Below are 20,148 nucleotides of genomic sequence, written 5' to 3' on the forward strand. Positions count from 1 at the left end.
CTGCTGCACATCCCATAAATGTTCCTTTACTTGCATGAAGCATTGTTACAACAAAAAAATAATCTACCAAACACATATCTCCTTATTATTTGCGCGTAGTTTAGAAGATGTTATGTGTTGAGCACCTGGTTGTAAAGTTATTGTATGCACTGTGATGATGATACAAGGTTGATTTATTTGTCACTCTACAACAGGTTGTAGAGTGACATTGAGTTTGTAACTCTCTTCTGCTACTTAGCAGACAATATACGTACAGGATAAAGGAAATTGTGAAAATAGTAAACAGAAATAAAACTATATTCAATGGAGCAGTGCTGAAGATGGATTTCAGTTTAGAAGTCTGATAGCTTCAGGCGCAACGCTGCTGAAGGAGAAACTGGAAAGTTTAATGAACACAATTCTCATAATTGCACAATAAAACTCCACCGACTTTAATGCTTTTTATAACAAATCCCTTTCCTACAGGAAGTCTGCAGAATATCTGTTCAGATCTGTAATACCAACTTAATGATGTCAGGTTTCTAATGATAAAACCTCATAATTACATTTTTGTTAAATTCCAATTTTGAGCCATATTGTGTCCTATGTTGGCAGATATATTTTAAATGCCAATACAGCTTTCCTGGTTAGTAAAATGTTTTTAAAAAGTGCAAATATAAATGCATCTTGCTCTAATTTTCTTGTGCTTGTCTGCATTTTACTCTGAAAGAGTTAGGTTTGCTATATGATTATAATGCCTGGTTTGTTTGCAAATGCTTGTTTCAACAAAGCACAAAGCATTATAACTTGAGCCAATGGCCTCAAAGCTGTCAAGCGTAAATACAAGGACTCGTTTTTTCAGTAAAACTAAAGTTAATCCACATGCAAAATATATGTGGAACTATTTTGATGGCGGCTGTGGACCAGGAGGTAACGTGGGTTGGCGGTTCAATCCCCGCTACCTCCAGGCTGCATGTCGACGTGTCCTTGGGCAAGATACTGAACTCCGAATTGCCTCTGACGGCTGTTCTGCCAGTGTATGAATGTGAATGACTGCAGATGTAGTGTAAAAGCGCTTTGAGTGGTCAAAAAGACTAGAAAGGCGCTATACAAATACAGAGCTTTCACATTTTTCAGATTTGCAGTGGCAAACAACCTTCAATTCTAAACTTAAGAGAAGCACACTTGTATAAATGTAAACTTTAAAAGCAGCCATTTTAAGGGTTAATTGTTTTTTTTTTAAATCTGAAAACAGAATACAGACCATCAACAAAAGTTATCAAAAAATTCTGAACAGAGACTGTATTGTTCATGACCCTCTAAAAAAGGGCCACCACCCAGAGGTTTAACTTATTGAAGACAAAATAACCACACAGGCATCAGCTGGAGTGTGAACAAAAAAAAAAAAGAGCCTTTGTTTTATTAAATTACGCAACGTAACAACTACAGCGGGAATATGAACAGACTGAGGTCGGCGAGTCCTCTGATCCCTCGCAGTAAGAGCAGGCTTAGTGGACAGAACTCAAATCTCTTAACGGGTGTTCACCTGTAACGAGACAAAAACAGGAAAGCATGAATATGGACTCATTACAATACATCTACTTTAAAAAAAATCCACAGTGTAGGACGTTGAGTCTTACCACGTCGTCGATCTTGAGGATACTGCGGACCGTCTCTGTGGCCAGAGTCAGAGCACTGGTGGAGACCAGTAAAGGCTGCACCACCAGCTCCTCCAGGATGTTGGAGATTCCTCCCTGTCACACAGACACAGTAAACAGGTCAGTCAAATCTTTCTATCAGGTAACAGCAAAGAAAAACATAAATGACGGGAGGAAGAACGGCCTATTGTATAAGGTCATTATAGTATCACTGCTATATCACTGATGGGTTATGCCAATGCTAAGTCACTGCAAAACACGGCTGCAACTAATAATCATTTAATTATTAGTTCATCTGCTAATTATTTTGCTGCAAAATGTCAGTAAATTGTCAACATTTTGCCCAATGAAGGGTCTTTAAATTGCTTGTTTTGTCTGACCAACAGTTCAAAACTTAAAGATATTCAAATTTACAATATCACACAGAAGAACGCAACAAATTCCAACACTAAAAGCAAGAACTTAGCTTCTTTATTGGATAAATAACTTATTCACAGTCTAAATACTCCATACTGTTTCTTCATGAACATTAACATTTAAGGAGGGGGGGGGGGGGGGGGGGGCGGACCTTGCGGACGTTAATGCCGGCCATCTTGTCTCCCTGAGCGTGGCGGTTGCGGAGCTCCGTCACAGTGGAGATGGGGTTCAGACCGGCGTTCTCGGCGAGCGTTGAGGGGATCACCTCGAGGGCGTCACTGTACGCCCGCACGCAGTAGGCCTCCATGCCGCCCAGAGTGCGAGAGTACTCTGCCAGACGCACAGCCAGCTCGATCTCTGGAGCGCCGCCGCCGGCTATCAGAGCTCTGAGGGGCGGAGGAGGAGGAGAAAGACGATGAAGAAAAGTGATTGAAATAAATAGTACAGTAGGTAAAAGTTGAAGCAGGAAGTCAGTCTGTAAACTGCCAGGGATCTTTACAACAGACAGTCTGGGTAATAATTTAACGGTTCGCCTTAATTTTCTCTTCCAAATAAGTTTGACGGGCCTGCGGGTTTTGTTTATAACCCGTCTGATCACGTGCCTGCTTGCGTTTGTTGACGCATCAAGACTTCTAAGATGTCACTCTTAAATGTATCATAGCAATTAACTTGAGTACAATGTTATTAATACTCAAAGGTAAAATGATTTCCCAGTATTCCTCTTTAGATATGCAATGTGTGTGTGAATGCTCTCCGGCCAAGTTGCTGAGACAACCAGGAGTGAATAGAAGAGCTTTCCACATTACTGTTCCTCTGTTTCTTACGCTCCTGCAGGATGAAACGATGCAAGAGCGCCTTTGTAAGAGGACCTCTGTGCCTGTACTGTCAGTGTTCAAAGTTGTATTTTGACTATTTCTCAGCGTTTCTCTCAGTTTTACTTTTCCGACATGTTTGCGAAATAACCCACCTCTTCTTGACCAGGCAGCGGATGACACACAGCGCATCGTGGATGGAGCGCTCTGCCTCCTCGATCACCAGTTTGTTGGAGCCCCGAACCACGATGCTCACCGTCTTGCCGGGGCTGGCACAGCCTGTGATCTGCGAGAAGCAAATGTTTACCAACGTGTCTCACATTCAGCTTCTCCCACTGGAGCCGTTTTTCTATTCTGGGTCCCAGTGTTTGGCTACAGTCTGTACATTAAGCATGATGAGTCATTGACCTGAAAACTGCTATAACAACAGGTCTGAATCGCCCAAACTCTCATTCCAAAGACTCAGACTGAAGCGTACCTTGACCAGCTTGCCGGACCCGTCCAGGCTGACCTCCTCCGCAAGCTCTGCTGTGCCGAGCATCTCTGGAGTGAAGTGGTCGATGTGGGCGATGGGCTTGGTGCCAAGAGTCTGGACGGGAAGGGACACTTTATTTTACTTTACTATCATACAATGGCCTTTATTTGCAAAGAAATAATTACATGAATGAATGAGAATGATCTTGAAAAGTCAAACAGTATAAAAACTAAAGAGAAAACAAAAATGTCATGGTCATCTAAGCCCAAATATTTCCTCATGAGCAGAGATGTCCACCTGTTTTTACTAAGTTTTTACTATTATTCAGCGGAGTGCACTATGCAGCTCCTTTCTAAAGTTTGATTTTCCCAATTGGAAGCAGTTGTTCTTTTATTAAAGCCAAACAGGCACTCAGGTTCACAGGGAGTGAGAACTGAGCTATGAGCCAAACTAAACTGATCAGCAGTGGTTCAGAGAGTGATGGAAGTAGGGCTGTGCAACACGGCTCATCATCTACAGCGGTAAAATGAAACACACATTAATGCAGACACATCAAATTTAATAGTAAAACAATCATGGGAAACATTACTAGTAAACGTAGCTATAATAATTGGATACTTTTACCTTATAAGGTTTAGAATACAGAACTTGTACTTGTAGTGGAGTATTATCAAAGTGAGGTTGGTATTAGTACTAGAAACAGACCTCTGGTTAACACTCCCACAGCCTCACTGCACCTGTGTGTGTGATGGAGTCTAGGGGGTTTGTTGTGATAGCAATTGTTAATTCAAGCATTTAAGTTTAGACATTTTTGGTGATTTTGCACTGTAAAATAAAAATAAATAAACGTGATTAAGCGCGTGAGTAAGCTTGGGTTGCAGTTTAATAGTTACCGAAAGGCTGTGTGTTGTGTTTGCTGATGGACGTGTCCTGTCATCTGTAGTTTCTGCTGTTCTGAGCAGAAACACAGTGCGGCTGCAGACATTTTAATGACACTCACCTTGCAGATGAACTCAATGTCCTCTCTCTCGATCTCCTTCACCACCATGATCTTCATTTTGTTGAGGAAGTGCAGGGCGAGGTCGCTCAGAGCGTCTCTGTCACAGGACAGTTTGTTGTTGGTATAAAAACATGTTTGCTATCCATCGCTCCAGTTTGAAGCACACGTACACCAGAATCTGTTCTCATGTTAGCTACCTGAGGATGGACTTCTGGATGAGCAGCACGTTGCAGCCAGCCTTCTTTATCTGTTTCACCATGTTGAGGATGTAAGCGCGCTCCTCCCGCAGCACTCTGTCCATCTGGGCGTAGTCTGACACCACGATCTGGTTGTCCATCTGCACACCAAAAACACAGACGGAAGTAAGAACCATGTCAGGAATTTTTCAATGCCAAGAGTAGCAAGAAATTGGGAATGCTTCTCCAGTTCAAGCAATAAAATATATAAACCTGCTGATTCCCTCTTCTCAGCCTCAAGTTCATCCACAGTTTGATTCTTTTTTGTTGTCTGTGCACAGCAAACACAAGTGCAACCAACTGACGACGACAGTCTGCCCCCGTGAACAGACAAACTGTTTAGTAAACACCAAGGATCTGGTCCTCCATCTGGACTGAGTTCTTACAATTAAGGGTATTAAATATCGGTTTATTCTGTCGTTATGTCTGTTTTTTTAAATGGGTTAGGATTTAAAATCATCTTTTATGCACGCGGCATAAGACGTATTGCCTTCATATGAGGTGCAACATTAAACACCATTAAAAGTAGCCAGAAAAGCTGCAATCTTTCCTCTGAGCTGATATTTATCAGGTGACTCACGTCAGTTTTGGGAGGGGACAGGCAGAACTGGATGAGGCCGATCTTGGCTTTTTCCACACGGGTCACGCTGCTATTGGCCAACCTCTGGTTCAGCACCAGGCCTTCAACCAGCTCACAGTCATCAATGGTCCCTCTTGAAACACAAGACGACACACAGAGGATGAATGCAGGTAGAAGTAGGTTTACAACCCCTTTGTAATTTCATTTTATATATAAAGGCAAATTAAATGCATCTCCACAACCAGTTCAAACAAACATTTTAAAAGCAGCTGCTGGAAATGACTTGTGATATGGAGCAGCTAGACTCACCCGAGCTTCTTGATGATTTTGATGTCGTGCAGGTCGACGCCTGTGGCGGTGGCCGGGTCGATGACTCGCATGACGGCGTCCACGCTCATGGGTGCCAGCAGGCTGGAGTACTGCGACACCACCTTGGAGCACAGTGAGGTGGTGGCGCTGTTGAGCAGCGTCTCGCGGTCGCTCAGCAGCACCGGCCGGCTCATGTCCGTCAGCACCTCCACACCTTTCTCCACGGCCTTCTGGAACGACTCCGAGATGATGGTGGGGTGGATACCTGGCCGGCGGGACAACATGTAAACACTAGCGCTGAATCAATTTAACCACAATAGTCAATTTGCAGAAAATGTGACTCTCATTGATCATACAAGTCATTTACAACGCTAAAATGTGGAACATTCTCTGGTTTCAGCTACTAACATCTGGTTATTTGCTTTTTCAGTTTTACATGATTTTAAATTAAATATCTTTGGACTGCCGGTCAAATATAATACATCAATTTGAGCTCTGTGAAATTGTAAATGTAATTTCCACTGTTGTCTACCATTTAACTGAATCTGCTCATGAGAGCATATATTTAAATCTTCTCATTTTCAAAATGCCACCTTCTGTTTCCGAGATAAGCGTTCACAATAACTGCAATCCGTTTTTAAATTTGGAGTCTGTTTTCTAAACTCTGCAGCTCTTACCTTTCTGCAGCAGTTTGTAGCAAGCATCCAGCAGCGCTCCGGCAATCACCACCACAGAGGTGGTGCCGTCACCAGCTTCAATGTCCTGGGCTTTGGATAGTTCCACCAGCTGAAACACACACATTGCAATCCAGGGGTTTAAAAACAACTTTGAGCCTAGTTTATGTCGTATATGAAACTAAAAATTCTGCATCCAAAACATGAACGTACCATTTTGGCTGCAGGGTGGAGCACCTGCATCTGCTTCAGGATGGTGGCACCATCGTTGGTGATGGTCACGTCACCTTTCTCATCCTGGATCTGAAACAAATAAAAAAGCACTTGCTTTAGAAAGCATATTTATGACCCAGGAGCTAAGTGAAGTTAGCCTGAAGCCAAAGTTTTTTTTACTGACCATCTTGTCCATGCCTTTGGGCCCCAGGCTTGTTCTGACGGCATCTGCAACAGCTGTCAAACAAGAAGGAGACAACGATCAACTCAACATCCACGTTCAACTAATTAATCTGACACAAAACAAAAGCTTTTTAATATTAAGATTGGTCTTGTTTTACTTAGTATACATAGAAAATGTTGCATGTTTCAGGATAGTAAAATGAACAAAGAACATAAATAATTCACAAGCAAAACCAAAATGCTGAAACTAAAAAAATCAGGCTGACAAAATCCAGTTTCCACGTTATCAACTAAATGTGATATTACTATAACACTAGTACAAACCTGCCTCATAAGAACTTCCCCTTTTAATTTAAATAAACATTTTAGCACTCAGTCTCCTGCATCGTTTCGTTTCTGGCCATATTTAGTATGCAGCCCTTTGGGCCACTGAGCTAGCTAATGCTGAGATTGTGTTGAGTCACGAGCATCTTGCAGGGATAGAAAACACCAGAACAAACTCTTGGGGTCTTGCATCACAATTTTTGGAAATTGTTGTCTGCTTACTACTTTAACGTTCACTTCAGCTACATTGGAACGTAGGTATCCCACATTTAAGGTGAAGTTTCATTAAAATAAGAGTGGTATCTTGTGCAGTCATATATGCCGAAATGAAAAGCTGATTCTCTTGAATTAATAAAGATCTCTTATATTTCGCAGCCACTTTGTCATGTGCTTTTATTGCGGGGTTGACTGTTAAATTGGCACTTTATTGAATTATATTTCGGACCAGGAAGATGAATAACGGTAACGTTACCCAGCCCATCCCAGCGCCATGACACAGTACCGAAAGGTGAAACCTTGGGAGGCTATTAACTGTTTAAAATATCTGTTAAGTATTTTAGTTTACCTTTGGCCGCAGAGATGTTACTGTACCGAATCTGGGCCGGCTTGTCGCGGTCCACATACGCCCCTCCTTTGTTGCCGCCTCGGTTTGAGGCTCTCAGTGCCGCCGTCGCTTCTGGCATCGCGACTTGATAATCGATGGTAAATGTTAAGATAAGTCTTTAGAACAAGAAGAGATGGACTCCGGAGCTGAAACACGGCGGTTCAGCGGCGGATGGACTCAGATTAAAGTATCTCCACCCGGTCCCAGTCAGAACCTTCCAGAGACACCGGCTGCTGCGTAGCGAAGAAGGACCCGGCTGTCAGACTACCCGGCGCTTGGGGATGACGTTTGCAGACATCATGCGTTGATCGCCGATGTGACAGAATGGATTCACGCTGATTTTTAAATGTAAAATATTTAAATGTGTGCCAACATTAAACACGAATGCGCTTATTTATGAAATGCTGGGTTGATGGAGTCTCTATTTCGTTGCTAAAGACGACATTTCTCTCATGACGTTGAGACAAACTGCTCTGGGTTGATTAGCTTTGTCTCCCTGTGGGCTGAAATAGCAGAGAAGAAGCATTTTGGACGAGCATGTTAGCAAGTAACTGAACCCTTTCTGTTTTCACTGACTTCATATCTTCGTGAATTAGCAATCTCTGTGTCCGGTAAGTTAGTGTTGACTGTTTGGCAGCGGCTCACTGTGATGTTTGTGATGAACTCGTTATGGTTATGGTTATCAGTGTTAGCTATGTTAGCTTAGCAGACAGCAGAGTCTGCAGACAAGTCATGCTTTAGCGGCTGTTTTGAGCCTCTGGGACACAACAGTGGTGTTCAGAGCTAATGATTATGTACACTGCATATTGCAAGAGTAGCTGTTTGTAATTCTAAGTTACTTACTTATGCCCAAAATTTAATGTTCACTTTTTTTATGGGAACTTGGACTTACAATATTTAGAGCTGGTCGATCTCAGAAATGTTCTGACGATAAAACCATTTCGTATCGATAATGATCAGGATACATGTCGAATCATTATTTCAAAGGTTGAATTTTTTGCTCCTGAGTGAAAGTTGAAGAAACCAGGTGGTTAATTGTGGCTTTCATAATCAGAATTGGGTTTATTGCCAGGTACATACGAGGAATCTGCCTTGGCATATAATGACGCTTAACAGTACACATGGACATAAATATAGAAAAAGTAAAGAGATTAAAATGTACAAGAATACAAAAATCAACAAATATAATGTGCAAAAATAAATAAATAATATTAAATGCAAGTCAGAACATTTTTACATGAACATATAACATGCATAAACATCTTTGACAAGGATCCCTCAAATTTGGTTGTTATTATAACTCTAATACCAAGATATGTACAGTTTGTTTAATTTATTTTCCAACTGTAAAAACAATCTTAATTTTATGTTTCACTGATACAGATGTTGTACAGATGTCTGCAAATGCAATTCATGAGTCTTAGGAAGTTATTTAACACACAAACCTCACCATGGACATTATTTACTGATAAATATCACCAGAACCTTTTGATTTAGATTTCAGGCGTACTTTTGTGTAATCAGTTGATTATTTATGACTAATTGACCGATTGTTTAGCATGCAAAAATATTAAAAATAATGACACTTGCACATCACATCACGGTTATCAAGTCTTAACACTTGTTTGATCAACAGTCTGAAAACCCAAACAGTTTTTATTTACCACAAAGATAATGAGAAACATTCTAATCCCTCCTATTTGGGAACCAGCTTTATTTATTTCCTTGGTCTGTTTGTTTTTTGAGAAATTATTTGACTGAAGAACTGTCATGAATGTGGGCTGATCACCTGTGTTTCCTAATGAATGTCTCTGCGCCTCCTGCAGTCTGGAGCCATGCTGCCGCTGAAGGAAAAGGATAAACCCATCGTCCAGAAGCTGCTGTCGGCCGGCTGCTGCGCTCGCTGCGTCCTCAGGTTCTGCTGTGTGAGCGTTCAGGCTGCCTACCGACGACCCCAACAGGTTAAACTCATCCTGATTGTAGCTGTCTACATTGGTACGATGTTTTAAAATGGCTGGTGTTCCCTTCTCTTAATACCAGTTACTGATCCATTATGCCTTGTGTCGTTGTTCATCTCACACAGGATACACTCAAGGAACTTCAAGCTTTCATCAGCAATACAGAGAACAGCAAATCCCAAGATGCAGCAGCAGAGTCCACAGAGGGAAACAACAAATCCCATGATGCAGCTGAATCAGAACCACCTGATGACCCACCGAGTAAAAGAGCTAAACTGGAGCCCAGTGTGCCGTCAGAGGAGGACACTGCTGCTTCTGTCAAACTGAAGGACGGAGAGTCGTGTGTGTGCGTGGTGTGTTTGGGGATCCTGCAGGAACTCTGTGGCACGACCCAGGCGGTAAAGGTGTGTGTCCCCGCAGTGAGTGCAGCGTCTGATTGGATCATGGCTCAGATGAACTCGATGTTTTGTTCTGTGTTCACAGATAGCGGAGGCTGTGAAGGCAGAAAAGTACGAGTTTGACACCCTGGTGCTGTCTGTCTCTCTGCCTGCTCAGCTGTGCGTCCGCGAGGTCAGTCTGTGTGTTTACGTTGTCATTTAATAACAACTAATGATCAACATTTATTTAATAAATCTGTTAATCGTCTTTTCAATTTATTGGTCCATCATTTAGTCTTTAAGATTTAGGAAAATCTTGAAGAATGAATGCAATCATGTGTTCCCAGAGCCCAATATGACATTTTCAGAATCATCATATTCTCACATTTGAGAAGCGAGTAGACAATTTAAAAAAAGAGGGCTACACAAAAAGCCTTGTACTTGTGAGCTGTGTTGTCAGACAATCAAATCCAGATAGCAAACATTGTTAATAAGGGTGAAAATGAAAAGACCCAACCAATAATATCAACCATTGGTTCCTTCTGAAGACATATCTTTAAAAACACCTCACAAGAAAATAGTTTCATTTTAAAAGGCTCAGTAATTTCCTTTAACAGCTGCTCACTGTAGTTTTTAGTAAACAAACAGAAGAGTGCATTTGTTGGGGACTATTTTCAACAGCGGATGAATCCACATGTGGTGCTCTAGTGAGTATTTGGGGGCAGCAGGACGGTGCATGTTGGACTGAGTCAGAATAAACTACAGTGTTCATGGTGGTGAAGGAACATTTCAGGCTCGCTGATGGGTTTTAATAGTTTCTGGACAGCAATGTGGCTCTATGGCTCAGAGGGAGAAGAGACATCACACGCAGGACTCGTTGGTTTGAGTCTTTTCATGGGAAAAAGTTTCTGTCACATTATTTGTACTGCATATTTCAACAACCAGGCAACTCAAAGTTCTTTACATAAAACAAAAGTAACATAAAACAGTCAAATAGAAAATAAACAGGACAGTAAAAGTTACAGTACATGTAAGATATTAATCTGCCTTTTGAATTTGATTTAATAAAAGGCAGCAGTAAAAAGAAAAGTCTTCAGTCTTGATTTAAAAATTTCGGTTTCGGCAGATTTTTCCAGATATACGGAGCATAAAAACTGAACGCTGCTTCTCCAGGTTTAGTTTTGACTCTGGGGGCAGAAATCAGACCTGAGTGATCCCAGACAGCCTGAGAAGTCTGGATGGTTCGTAAAAAAGCAGAAGATCAGAAATGTATTTTGGCCCTGAACCAGCAGCAGTATTTTAAAATCAGTTCTTTGACAGACAGGAAGCCAGCGTAAAGACCTCCAGAACTGGATTGATGTGATCCACTTTTAGGATTTTAATGTGTCTCTTGATGGGTGTTTTTTTTTTCATCCTGCAGCACTCCTGTTGGCTTCATGTGAAGAAGGAGTTGAGGTAAAGGACTTTGTCTTTGGCTCCTACATTTTTAACATCACTACATGTGCAGTCAGGCGTCACGCGGGATCGCACGCTCGCTCTAACTCTGGCACATTGGTTTCGCTCATTCAGAGAGAAGAGCGTTGCACTCGACAAGGACGACGTCATCCAGGTGAAGGAGGCTTTCAAGTGGATCCTTCAGGGACAAGTCGCCAAGGAGCTGGGGGGCGTTGCTGTGGTTACCAGGGTAGGGCGCCGCCCTCATGAAGGGGAGAAAATCGTGTTTTATTTAAGGAATGATGTTTTTATACATACATCATTTTAAAGCTGCAGCTAATCATTATTTTCAATATCAACTAATCTGCTGATTATTTTCATGATAAATCAATTAGTAATATAAAATTTCAATAAAAAAAGAAATTCTCATCACCCAAAGTGACGGCTTCAAATTTTTCCTTTTGTCCAACCAACATTCCCGAACCCAAAGACTCTTCATTTACTTCATAAATAAGAAAGAACAGCAGCAATGTCTCACATTTAAGAAGATGAGCAAAGGTTTTGATTAAAATGATTAATCGATTATGAAAATAGTCGTCGATTAATTTTCATTTGATCGACTATTCATTGCGGCTCTAAATCTTTTACATACTTGACTTTTTAAATTAAACATGTAATAAAATTTTTTATAAAATTCATATTCATTGTGGGCAAGTTGGGGTTTTAGAGCTCAAGAAAGAAGCAAATACTCGTTTACTCTTTCACAGCCAGTCTTGGAATTTTAAAAGAATTTGACTTCTCTTTTCTCCCTCTGCCATATTAAACAATATAATTTACCGCACTGCAAATGTGATATTCACAGATGGAGCTGAATTTCTGTTCGTTTATTATTATTATTATTTTCCCCAGAGTTTGTTCGAGGTCGGCGTGGAGTTCACTCACCCAGAGACGGACGCTGACTGCCACTTCCTGTGAGTCCCGATCTCTCTGAAGATCTAGAGGAAAAAGCTGTGATGTGACAGACGCAACTTTAAATTGAATGTAAAGGGCAGAATTCAAATAGAATACATGGAGCATCACCTTTTAATGATCAGCACCAGTTAGCAGTTTAAATGTCAGAACCACAATTTATGTCTTAAATATTTGTGTTGGAGTTTGATGTCTAGCAGAGAAACTGAACGATGCTCTGTCCTTCCCACAGTTCATCAACATGTCCTGACTGCTTCAAACCCACCAAGAACAAACAGGTGAGGAAGGTGTTGATGAGTTCAAGGTTATTGTCTCCTTCAGACGCATGAAAGGAAAGGTTGGGCATTTTGTGAACTAAGCCTATTTGCCTTCTTGATGAGAGTCAGATGAAATCGATACCGCTCTCATGTCTGGCTGGAGCCCGGAGTGGCTTAGCTTAGCTTAGCATAAAGACTGGAAACAGAGGGAAACGGCTAGCCTGGCTCTGAAGGGAACAAAATCCACCCAGCAGCAGCTCTAAAGCTCGGTAATCAACCCGTTCTACGTTGTTTGTTTGATCCGTACAAAAACAGGGTTTGTTGGAGGGTTATGTTCCAAGCTGTTTCTTGGCCGGAGAGCAGTGACTTCCTGGAGTTTTTGCTGGTTGACTGGTAACCTCACGCTGACGACAAGACTCCTCTCTTTTTTTTGGGCATTCTTGCCTTCATTGGATAGTTGAGAGACAGGGGAAATGAGGTGAGACAGAGCGGTACGACATGCAACATGGGTCCCCATTGCAGTTTGAGGGGTTTTATCCACTCGACTGCCAGGACGCCCTGAAGTGCATGGTGAATTGGTAGGATTTAATAAAGTTGTTACAAAGGCCTCTGAAGGAGATGGAGGGACTCTCTGTTTCTCTCACTCCCAACAGGGGAACAAGAGAAAGATGCAGCAAAGAGATGGCCGTCATTCATGATGCACATTGTCTTTTTATTTCTTTTTGTACATCCAGGATTTATCCTTTAATGCACAGAAATAGTTTATTACATTTTCAGGAAACACTGATTATCTCTGCTGCTCCAGTACCGACATCCAGACCTGTTCCAGCATTATAGACTGTGACTGAATAGAAAGAACATTAGACAATTAAAATGAATTTATTACTGAAGACAACAGAACAGACGTGAGGGAACATTACAGCTTTAAATGTACAAAATAAAATATCCAAATGGTTTATGAAAGGCTACAGTGACGGTTTATGTCTGACCAATTATTGGATATTACAGGACTAATAAAAACGTCTTCTTTTTATGCAGTCGGTGTTCACCAGGATGGCAGTGGTCAAAGCTCTGGAAAAGATATCTGACGCCAAATTTCTGAAGTAAGCAGCACCTTTGTATCTCAGTTCTCGATGTTTTTCCTTAAAAGCTGTTTTAAATGATTGTTGTTTTTATTTTCAGACACTCCCCGTGTCCACCAGCAGCGGCGACCAGCAGTTGCATCCCTCAGGACGTCCAGTGTCTCCACGTGTCTGTCTTTGTGGCAGGTATCGTAGGACGCCCAGAAAATGTTTTTCCATTTTTGTCGTCTGAATTCAGAATCAGAAGTGGGTGAGTTTTCGCTCCTGATGTTGTTCCTGTTGTCCAGGGAGGTACAACAAGTTCTGCCGCAGTCTGCCTCAGACTCCCTGGGTGATCGATGGGGAGAGGAGGATGGAGTCGTCGGTGGAGGAGCTGATCGCAGCGCCCATCCTGTCTTCCTTCAGAGCCAGCGGTGAGTTCACACTCTGATGGCTAGTTGGTTGAAGTGATCCTGAATGTGTCGTGAAAATCTCCCCTTTGTGTTTCTTTAAAGGATTTAATTTCTCCTCGTCTGGCAGGGAGGATGTGGATGTCCGGACTCTTGGAAACGGTGAGACGCAATTTTTTTTCTTTTCTTAAGCAGCACTTTTCACTGCACATTTTGTTACCTGAAGTATTTTTATTTATAAGTTTTGGTTTATTTGGCAGGTCGTCCGTTTGCGATGGAGCTGCTGAATCCTCACAAATCCAGATTGAGCAAAGCGGAGATGAAGCAGCTACAGGAGGTCCCAAAGCTCCGGCATGCACCTCACAAACTGCATTAAACATTTCACTTAGTGGGTTTCCATCCAAAAAAACGACTTGATAGTCTAACGTGAGCTGCAGGTGACTGCAGGGGCGGGGAAGAAAAACAGCGGCGTCAAGTCGAACACATTCTACCTGCATCAGCTTACTGTGAGCTGAGATCAGGCAATAGTGTAGTTCCAGAGAAAAGAAACCTTGCTCCCGTGAGGTTTTAATGTCATGTGACGTGTTGCAGCGCCAGTGAAAGTCAGACACAATTTCTAACCAGCATGCCTTATTCCAAGTCCAGCATGCATCACGTTAAGTCAGCGCCGCATGAAGTCCAACTTTTATTATTTTTTATGTCATCTTTTTGCACCCTTTTCTTCCACAAGCATTAGCGCCACCTACAGCTTATGTCCATGAACCAACTCCCAATGTTTGCAGTAATCGTGGGTGGAAAAGCACAAAAATTAGCAGATTTTCTTAAAATGCTGTTCAGATGTGTGCTACATTTGGATGGAAACCTGCCTACTGACTTGTTCACTCTGAGGCTCACATGGGGAGGCGGTTCTCTAACCAGCTGACCTAAAGTTGAATGAACATGACTTTTGTTAGGGAGATTAAAAAAAACAACAGTTTTCTGATGAGATTGCGCTGACCTGAATCCTTTCATTTCAATCAAATCAACTGGGCTCCTTTTTAGCTGTTGCGCCCGCAATATTGTTAAAGATTGATAAGAATTCACTCTATTTACGTGTAGTTGGGGGGGCATGAACTTTTTTAGGATTTTGAAAGGAGGTTGTGACAGGAAAAAGTTTGAGAACCACTGACTTAGGGAAGGTCGACACATTGATCCCGAACAGTCTTTCTGTGTTTGTTGTTTTCGTTTAACTTGCATTCATAAAAGTCCTCAGGAGGTCGAAACAACTTTTACAAAACCATAAGGCAGATCTTCAAAATCCAGAGACAGAAACAAAACATCAATACTCCGCTCAGTCTAAAAAGGGAGGACGTTTAGGTCAGAGGGCGGGACTGGGGGAAAGGTTACAGGTTCAAGGAAAATGAGAAAGAACGCTGAATATCAACTGCAATGATTATGGTAGTTTTTGAGATATTTAACTGTGCTGAAGTTTTGGACTGACAGATTTTATAAAGCTGATGTTGACTCTTAATCGCTCTCTTTGTTGAAAGCTCTCATAACACTAACAGAGCTACGCAGATACCGTGTTTTATGTCCTCATATGTTCTTTACGACCACTAACCTTGTTTTTTGTTTTTTGATTTTAGACCATTAACAACTCTTCCGACAAAATCAAAGTGAGAGACCTGCAGATCGTTACCAGGTGAGAAAATATGAAACCGTACAAACACACTAAACTAAACTGCCCCTGCGTTTTTTTAAGTAGTATCTGTAATAAAATAAATGAATATAAAAGACAGTTGAGAAAACAAAGTGTGTTATGTGCCAAACTGTAGAGAGGCCATGAGTCGGATGAAGGAGGGAGAGGAGGAGAAAACCAAGTCGTACACGGCGCTGATCTGGACCCAGAAACCCATCCAGAGCGAAGACCTCACCTTCCTCGACGACATCAAGGTCACTACAACACACACACACACACACACACACACACACACACACACACACACACACACACACACACACACACACACACACACACACACACACACCCGTCATTTTATTTATGTAAAGCCGAGAGATTAAAAGAGCCTTTAGGCTGACTTGAATATATATTTAGTAATATGATCATTTTAAAAGCTACAAATGGAGAATCAGTATCTCCAGTGAGGGTGCTGAGAGACCACCTGGAATAAACTCACTGACTGGATGAAGATCAGAATATAAAGTAAACGGTGGGCTTCATCCTGCAGGATCTGACTCTGGACCAGAAGACTCCTCTGAGGGTTTTGCACCGGCGGGCGCTGGCCGTTCGTCAGCGCGTCATCCACAACATGAACACCCGCTTCCTGGACTCTCATCACTTCTACCTGGGGCTGAAGACACAGGCCGGGACGTATCCTCCCTTCAAATCTGTTGTTTCTCCACAGTGGGGGAAAAAAATGGAAAGGCTTTTTCAGGTCATCTCAGACACAGTTTAACTTTAGTGGTGGACAGTAGCTGTACATTTACTCTAGTATTGTATTCACTTTGCAGATTGAGATGAACATTACAGAAAAATAATCATCCCAAATGTTTTGAAGTTATAAAAAACGAGCTACCCAGCAGATCAAGTTTATAAAATAAAAAAAAATTGGGTCCACCTTTGATGCATTATGATTACAATTAATGCATATAATAATTATAATCCAATAGTTAAAACTGAAAAATCAGTGCCATTCTGCATAATGAGTGCTTTTCTGGTCCGTGCGTGAAGTATGATGAAAACAGCCAGTTTAGGGGGTATTTCTTAATTTCATTGTCCTACTTGCTCTAATGCAAATGTTTATTGAACAGTGTGAGACATTTTTATTTTGAAGGCGAGCGGTCTCTGTTTCCGGGTTTTAGACTTTCTTGTTCATTTCCCATTGTACAAGTAGGAAAATGGAACAAGCCGACGCTTTGGTGCACTAAATTACATCGCACGTCTTCATTCAATGCGACAACAACATAACATCTTTTAAGCAGCATCGGCTCTGGAAAAATGAACTCGCACTGTTCAGTATACATTTACATTAGCGCAAGTAGAACAACTGCAGATGAATTATACCTCACGCACGGACCTTTTATGTTTTGGTAAGTTTTGCTTAAGAAAAAAATGAAATGCATGATTTTAATTGTAACAAAGTATTTCAATACTGCGGTATTGTTACTTTTACTTTAGTACAAGGTCTACAAATATTTCTTTCCCCACCGCACAACTTTAATCATTCTAAGAATGATTTCATTAGAATTAGCTGTTATAATTATTTTGTATAGAACTTATCAATACAGGTAACAAAGTGCTTTACAGTCAATGTAAAATGTAAACTAGTCGAGATAAAATAAAAAATTTGCATCACACAGTGATTTAGGACAATCGGTATATAAAACATAAACAAGTCAGTGCAAATAAGCAAAGAATAAATCAGGCATCACACTATAAGTCAAATCTTATAAATATTAACTGTTAATGTGCAGTGTAAGTACAGCTAGTCGTCTTATTCCACCCATATAAACTGTATGTTCATCAGCTGTATTTAGGTACAAACAGCCAACTTTTGCCAGACGTCTATTTCATTTTTAAACTGCTGTAAAAGCAGCATTTAAAAGTTTTAAAAATATGTCTTTCGGGAACCTGTTGCTGATTTTGCATCGTTGTTCACGATGTGCTCCTGAACGTCAACCAACAGTTACATCAAAGAGTTTGTCCACGGAGACTTTGGTCGCACCAAACCCAACCTGTGTGAGCTGCTGAAGACAGAAACCGACATCCTGGAGCTGGACGTGGAGGTGGGGTGAAAAAAAAATCAAACAATACATATAATTCCAACAATATGGGATTATAATCTATTCAGAAATTTTCAATATGTAGTAATTAAATGACAAATACTAAAAACTCATATTTTAGAGGTATTCATCTGAATAAATCTTTATCTACTTCTGCTGCTCTGGATATATGGAAGTCCATTTCTGCCACTGTGATGATGAAACAAAAAAAAATCCTGAAGGTCATTATAATGAAAACTTTCTCTCTAAATAATGACTTCATAATTATATAAAACTGGACATTGCTTGGAGGAAAGTAAGTGCGGAAGATGAGCAACCTGGTTAAGTTCAGAAAATGTGTCTGTTACTTGATTCCAGCTATTGTTGCACTGTGAAAAAGTTAGCCTAGCACAGGCCTGACTGACCTGAACTCCATTTAGAAAACAAACATTCTAAAAGTTGTTGACAAAGCAATAATTCAAATGATTAACAAATCAGCTACATGCTGTAGTTATTTCGGCATCAGTTTGATCCTTTTATTGCAATTAAATGTTAACTTTGGTTTCATACCTCTGTAGTAGTCGCGAGTTGTGTTTATTCGCGTTATGACTTGCAAGACTTTCATGACTGTGGCAGAAATGGGCTTCCATAGAACAGATTATGTTCCTGCTATCTTTAAACATCAAACAGCTGTAGATCCCTGGATGCTGAATATAATCTGCATGTCTGTGTGTTTCTTCTCAGTCTGTGGACGTGGACTGGCCTCCGTCCATACCAGAGTGAACGCTGCCGCCGGCCTCGTCCTGTATCTGAGAGGCCACAGGTTCGATCTCGGTGAGAGCGAACTGCTTCCGTCAGCAGCCGAGGACGTGGGAGCGTTACACCAAACCATCGACCAGGATCAGAGTGTCTGAGACTGAAACCATGACGTGGTGTGGACGCTGGTTGGAGCTGAAGAGGAAACCATGAACTCCAGTCAGATAGCCCTGCTGGCTGCTTTGTGACACCTGGTCTGTTGATGTTTTGGTTCTGGATTCTGATCAAAACGCATCAAACGTGACCGTGTCTTCAGTTGTATCACAGAAAATGTTTAGTAATACTTTCTCGTGATCTTATTCTGTTGTGTAGTTTCTGGCAAGTCACATGCTAGATTTTTATTTTGATCGTATGGATGAAAAATGGAAAAACAACTCTTGTGTTCTTTGCTCGTTACCACCAAAATGTCTATTTTGTTCTGAGGGTGGCACCAGAGGTAAATCAAGAGGGTTCATCCTGTGTATGGTGGCCATTTTAGGACATTTCAGCTAGTCAGGCTCAGTTCTACATGTTTAGACTCAGCTGTACTTTTGAGTTTCATGTAGCTCCATCTGCAGTCTCAGCACCGTTCTCCATGATTCAGTAGCATATCGTTTCTGAGGCAAACTGTAGAAGGAAAATCCAAACAATGTATTTTTAACTGTTATCCAAGCTGTGTGCTTCCACTGCTGGCAAAACAAAACAACATATTTCAACAGCCTACTTCATGACAAAATGTAAAAATAATGTTTTGATTTTCACCTCCAGGTGCATAGGGAAGAGAGCTGAGGACTACCATATTCGCATGCTGTTATGCACGAGCGATGCTAACATTAGCATGCTAAATTAACATTATTGTTGCATGGTGGAAATCAATTCAATCTCTGTATTTCCATGCAACCGCAAAGCAACTGACAAAGTAGACAATGTTCACATCATGTACCTCAACCAAGTTTCAAATGTCTGCTAATTATTTTTCACAACAAAATGAACTGAAAACAAATTAAGACAGAAAATAAAACCACAATCAGAAATTTCAAATCTGTAGCAAATACGATGACAAATACTAGAAACAACAGTCTCTTTATATTTTGAGAGGTGTTAATCTGAATAAATCAGATTCTATGTGGGTCTCGAACTTCCAATACTTTTCCATATAAACCAGAGTACAGAAAACTGTCAAATAATGGGAGTCGACACTGAATGTGTGGACAGATTATTGATCTTCATTTAGTCTTTGGTATGCTATTCTGATTTAAAATTAAAACTTTGCCACTTTGAGACTTTTATTTTGGCGAAGTTCCTGTAAAGGCTGATTAGACAACATTTACACATTTGAGAACGTTTGCTTCTTTTGTTCTATGAAAAAAAGTTAATATTGCTCAAAATTATTGTATCAGAAAGGATCTTTTTGGTGTCAAATCTCAGGTTTCATAATGACACTTGCTCCAGTGGTATGCTGGAAAAAGGTCACCTCTAATGTGAAGTACATGCAGGTTGTATATTAGCAAGTTTTGTTATGTTGGATACAGAGTTGAGGAGTAATGAACTTCAGTCTGTTTTTGTTTTCCTTGAATTTGGCCTGAAACACAGCCGTGACAGATTTTCTTTAAATAAATCAGACTTGACAAAAACCAAGACGCCATTTTTTTTTTCTCTCC

The 20,148-nt window shown here is 41.0% G+C and overlaps 2 protein-coding genes across 3 annotated transcripts; one reads left to right on the plus strand and one right to left on the minus strand.

Annotated features, from left to right (window-relative positions):
• Positions 1–1,363: 1,363 nt before the first annotated feature.
• Positions 1,364–7,693, minus strand: cct4 (chaperonin containing TCP1, subunit 4 (delta)). The gene is made up of 13 exons (XM_038712218.1): positions 7,426–7,693; positions 6,538–6,590; positions 6,354–6,443; positions 6,144–6,252; positions 5,467–5,731; positions 5,158–5,290; positions 4,539–4,678; positions 4,342–4,438; positions 3,345–3,455; positions 3,022–3,152; positions 2,206–2,440; positions 1,620–1,733; positions 1,364–1,525 (listed from the first exon to the last, which is right to left on the minus strand). Exons 1-13 carry the CDS (start codon positions 7,541–7,543, stop codon positions 1,511–1,513), a joined length of 1,611 nt encoding a protein of 536 aa, XP_038568146.1. The 5' UTR covers positions 7,544–7,693; the 3' UTR covers positions 1,364–1,510.
• Positions 7,688–19,616, plus strand: pus10 (pseudouridine synthase 10). Of its 2 annotated transcripts, none has more exons than XM_038712206.1 (18): positions 7,688–7,812; positions 9,291–9,425; positions 9,548–9,826; positions 9,906–9,992; positions 11,220–11,254; positions 11,369–11,483; positions 12,143–12,204; positions 12,435–12,480; positions 13,498–13,562; positions 13,642–13,727; positions 13,829–13,954; positions 14,036–14,092; positions 14,191–14,267; positions 15,556–15,611; positions 15,745–15,862; positions 16,159–16,301; positions 17,617–17,716; positions 18,437–19,616. In XM_038712206.1, the coding sequence occupies exons 2-18, from the start codon at positions 9,300–9,302 to the stop codon at positions 18,473–18,475; spliced, it is 1,617 nt and encodes a 538-aa protein (XP_038568134.1). In that variant the 5' UTR covers positions 7,688–7,812; positions 9,291–9,299; the 3' UTR covers positions 18,476–19,616. The 2 variants fall into 2 exon arrangements, with proteins under 2 accessions (XP_038568134.1, XP_038568124.1); XM_038712196.1 differs by lacking the exon at positions 7,688–7,812 and adding an exon at positions 7,919–8,075.
• Positions 19,617–20,148: the final 532 nt, after the last annotated feature.

Source organism: Micropterus salmoides, unplaced genomic scaffold (genome assembly GCF_014851395.1).
Source record: "Micropterus salmoides isolate LMB-PRFRI ecotype aquatic unplaced genomic scaffold, ASM1485139v1 Ms_hic_scaffold_1, whole genome shotgun sequence".
Taxonomy (NCBI): Eukaryota; Metazoa; Chordata; class Actinopteri; order Centrarchiformes; family Centrarchidae; genus Micropterus; species Micropterus salmoides.

Coding starts and splice junctions, on each gene's coding strand:
- pus10 (XM_038712206.1), top strand. CDS start 9,300: ATGCTGCCGCTGAAGGAAAAGGATAAACCCATCGTCCAGAAGCTGCTG. Junction 9,827..9,905: donor GCACGACCCAGGCGGTAAAG/GTGTGTGTCCCC, acceptor CTGTGTTCACAG/ATAGCGGAGGCTGTGAAGGC. Junction 12,205..12,434: donor GACGCTGACTGCCACTTCCT/GTGAGTCCCGAT, acceptor TCCTTCCCACAG/TTCATCAACATGTCCTGACT.
- cct4 (XM_038712218.1), bottom strand. CDS start 7,543: ATGCCAGAAGCGACGGCGGCACTGAGAGCCTCAAACCGAGGCGGCAAC. Junction 4,439..4,538: donor ATCCAGAAGTCCATCCTCAG/GTAGCTAACATG, acceptor GTCCTGTGACAG/AGACGCTCTGAGCGACCTCG. Junction 3,153..3,344: donor GGTCCGGCAAGCTGGTCAAG/GTACGCTTCAGT, acceptor TGCTTCTCGCAG/ATCACAGGCTGTGCCAGCCC.